Source organism: Crocuta crocuta, unplaced genomic scaffold, assembly GCF_008692635.1.
Source record: "Crocuta crocuta isolate KB4526 unplaced genomic scaffold, BGI_CrCroc_1.0 scaffold610, whole genome shotgun sequence".
In the NCBI taxonomy this organism is placed as follows: Eukaryota; Metazoa; Chordata; class Mammalia; order Carnivora; family Hyaenidae; genus Crocuta; species Crocuta crocuta.
In genome coordinates, this window is record NW_027527456.1 from 968,267 (window position 1) to 972,045 (window position 3,779).

General features: G+C 51.6%; 1 protein-coding gene across 1 annotated transcript in view; it reads left to right on the forward strand.

The window, feature by feature from the left end:
* Positions 1-3,779, forward strand: part of SLC9A7 (solute carrier family 9 member A7) — a 157,002-nt gene that overhangs the window by 129,104 nt on the left and 24,119 nt on the right. Inside the window, exon 14 of the mRNA XM_077762923.1 lies at positions 36-95. Within this exon, the coding sequence (XP_077619049.1) occupies positions 36-95 (60 nt within the window). The remainder of the gene's footprint in view (positions 1-35; positions 96-3,779) is intronic.

Below are 3,779 nucleotides of genomic sequence, written 5' to 3' on the forward strand. Positions count from 1 at the left end.
CTGTCACACACACACTCCCTTTTTCTGCTGCCCAGAGTTGGCGTCGAGGAGCCCTCCGAAGAGGACCAGAATGAACGCTGCTGGCAGTACTTCAGGTGACACAGGGGCACCCTCAGAAACAAATTAACCGGGCCTGGCTTCTCTCCTCCTAACCTGAGATGTTTCTCTTCATGCTGTTTTGTCCCTTTTCTTCCTCCGTGTGTGCGCCAGCCCCCTGCCCCTTCTGGCAAAGGGGTCAAGTCTAACCCCTTCTCCGCCCTTTCTCTGGGTTGATCGATGTGTCGGTGTTCCTGAGATTCTGTCCCCTTGCCCCGCATCTTGGACAATGGGTGCCAACACCAAAGCCGGAGACGGCAGGTGTCTCCCCTGTTCTACCACTGAGCGTAGCGTTGAGAGCAGTCCGTTTTCAGAGCGACAGATCCCATGTCCCCCAAAGTCTTCCTACTGATCTAGTAGACAAGGCTTTTAACTCCTAAAGACAACTAGAATTTGAATGGTTATTTATTTTTGAGAGAAAGAGAGAGAGACAGACAGATGGGAGTTCAAGTGGGGGAGGGGCAGAGAGAGAGAGGGAGACACAGACTCTGAAGCAGGCTCCAGGCTCTGAGCTGTCAGCACAGAGCCCGACGCGGGGCTCGAACTCAGGAGGTCAGGACCTGAGCCGAAGTCCGACGCTTAACTGACCGAGCCACCCAGGCGCCCCAAGGGAGCTAGAATTTTATATTTCCGCCATGACTGGAAGAGTATGGCTTATACCATCTTAACAAAGCACCAATGCTCTCTTAGGTTTTGAAGTGTTTATTTGTGTACTTGTACCTCATGGGGAATCAGAAGGTATAAAAACAGTTGTTGTTCTTTAAGCCAGAAGATAAAGACTCTCTTAATGCAATTTGTTTCTCGGTGTCTGTCCAAGTTTATGATTGGATTATGCTTAAGAGTGACGATGTTGATTAAGCAGAGCAAAGACTTTAATGCTGCTTTTTTCCTTCCTGTATCTTTATCAGCACGCGTCCTTCCTGATCTGATTCTCAGGGCCGGGCCGGTAGATAAACCACTGCAGAACAGGCTTGAATTCTGTTCTCGCCACTGCGAAAGGGCAGCAGAGAGAATAGCGATTCCAGTCATCAGGCATGTTCACTGCGATATCACCAGGCTCCAGACACAGTGTAATGATGTGCCGATAATTAAAGGAAGCTGTTAAATTCCCTGGGTTCACATTCTTTTCTACTGTAAAAAAGACACACATGTTCACTTTCGGAGACCTGACTCGAGGTACCAGTTAAGTTGCAGAGGAAACCCTTTCTTTTGAAATACCCCACCTTCAGGAAGGAAGGTCCTTTGGGCAAAGTACAAGTTATTATCCCCCGGGACATGAGAGAATTCAGACTGTGATCTGGTGTTTTACGTGAAGGTGTGTGTCTCATGGTCCTCCTAATTATTCAGGACCTCGGCCATTCACATTTTGGGATCAGCTGCCGTATAAAATGCCATGAAATCCCAAGGTACTTATACCAGAAGGGAAATCATTGTTCACATTCTTTCTGCATGTATTCATTCCAGAACGAGCACACTCGTTCACTTGCTGTTTTTTCTCATTTGGTGGGAAACTGAATGAAATTTTTTTTTTAATTTATTTCTGAGAGAGAGAGAGAGATAGCGTGAGCAAGGGAGGGTCAGAGAGAGAGAGGGAGATACAGAATCTGAAACAGGCTCCAGGCTCTGAGCTCTCAGCACAGAGCCCGACGTGGGGCTTGAACCCACGAACTGTGAGATCATGACCTGAGCCAAAGTCGGATGCTTAACCGACTGAGCCACCCAGGCGCCCCAAACTGAATGAAATTTCAAAGGCAGTTCCTCAGTCATACTGGCCACGTTTCAACCGCTCAGTGGCTGGCCGCGTGTGGCCCGGGGCTGGCACATTGGACAGCGCAGATCTAGACCACTACCATGGTCCCAGAAAGTTCTGCTGGACAGTGTGGATCTAGAATCATTCCCAAGTTCCCCCAAACAAAATGTTGAACATTACAAGTTTGAGACGAGGTTAGGGGGGCCCTACTTTTGTGAGTTTATCGAGTCATTTCAACGTTTTGTGCTTTGTCGTGTTGCATTCTGGCCTGGCCCCTAGCGGGCCCAGGATAAATGGTTCCACTGTCATTGCCATTGCCAGGACTTGAATGAGAAAAGTCACAACCTAGTCATTCTAAGCAGTTCTTGTGACACAGAATTGGATTCTTGTGAAACAAGTTGTTTTTTTTGTTTTTTTTTTTATCCCTTCTTAATAGAGATTCGTTAAAAGAAGAGAGGGGGCCAAATTTCATTTGGCAGCTTTTATTGTATCTGGTTTTATTTTCATACTTGACCTTTTCTCCTACGCACAGTCTTCCTATTTCCTGTAGGCCAGCGAAGTCCATTTGTTTGCTCTTGAGTGACCTGGAAGCCACTTACGAAGGCTCGTTACACCTGTTTCGAAATTCGCAGTACAGAAAGGAGACATGATGAGGGGCAGACCTGGACTGCCGTGGCCTTGGCCGTGCTGTGTTTCACGCCCGTCAGATCACGTAATCTCGTTGCCCTGCCCCACAATTTGGTCAGGCCTTTCGGTGAGGCCGAGGACTGCTGCGCCACCCGGCACCGTGGCACGCTGTGTGAGAAACACCGGGGTGACCGCGGCCTGCCCCTCCGAGCCTGCAGTGAGGGGCTCCCCCAAGCCCATTAGCCTGCCTCTGGGGGCTTTGCGCTGCTGTCGGATCCAAAGAGCCCGGCCTAATCTTGGATTCCTAGCTGTTAATCTTAAAAACGCTGACACGCTCACCCTCCAGAGGCCTTTCCTCTCTGGAATATATGCTCCTTCAGAGCCTCCAAACAGGTGAGGGCTCAGAATCCAGAGCTGGGAAGCCCGTACGCAACCTCGCCTCTAACACTCTGATGTGTTAGACACATCGGGCACATGGAAGCTCTCGTGTGAGTTTTTTAAAGGGCAGCCCTGAGGCCCCCAAAGCGGATGGATTTCCGGTCAGGAAATCCCTGCGAGATTGGTCGCTCCAAGGTCCCCCGGGTAATGTCCAGCCACGAGGACACGCCTCCAACCCTCGGAACCTCCTGCCTGGAGGCAGCTCCTAGGCATGGAGCCAAGTGCCTCCGCCTCACTGCAGGGGTCCTCCCAGCCCCCAGCCCCGTAGGAAGGCACTCTGGCGTCCGGTGCGCGAGGTTTTAGCTAGAAGAGTACCTGGCAGGGTGGGCACTCGGCAAATATGTGCCGAATCCGTGAATTCATCCTGTGGTTTCAAACTCTGCCTTCAGCAAAATCCGGGAGATCTGTGCCCTTGCCCCCCAGAGCGCCCCTTTCCGGGGCTCCACACCTTGGGTGAGTGCTTGGCCTGGAATGAGACAGGGTAGAGGTTGGCTTTGAGAGGAGATGGTCTTCTGTCTTCCTTTTCCATTAGCCTCTTTTCTCAAGAAGCGACCTGGGCATCACAGGTGGGAAAGAGGGAGGGGGAGGAAGAAAAGTAAGGTGCGCACACGCAGGGCGTCGCGGCCCTCTCGCCCACCCACCGGCGTCAGCGCCCCGGTACCGGCTGCAGAGACCCTTGGTTGAGGCCACTCGGCACCTCCCTTCAGGCTCAAGTCAGACCTGCCAAAAAGCAAAAACAAAAGCCCAACGACTGTGTTCTCAGTTGACAGTTCTTTGCAACACCGGGGGGAATGAGGGAACGCAGAGAGCGCCCCTGGCCTCTCTGTTTTCTCCCCCATTGCCCCGTGCTCTCCGTGTCACGGTCACG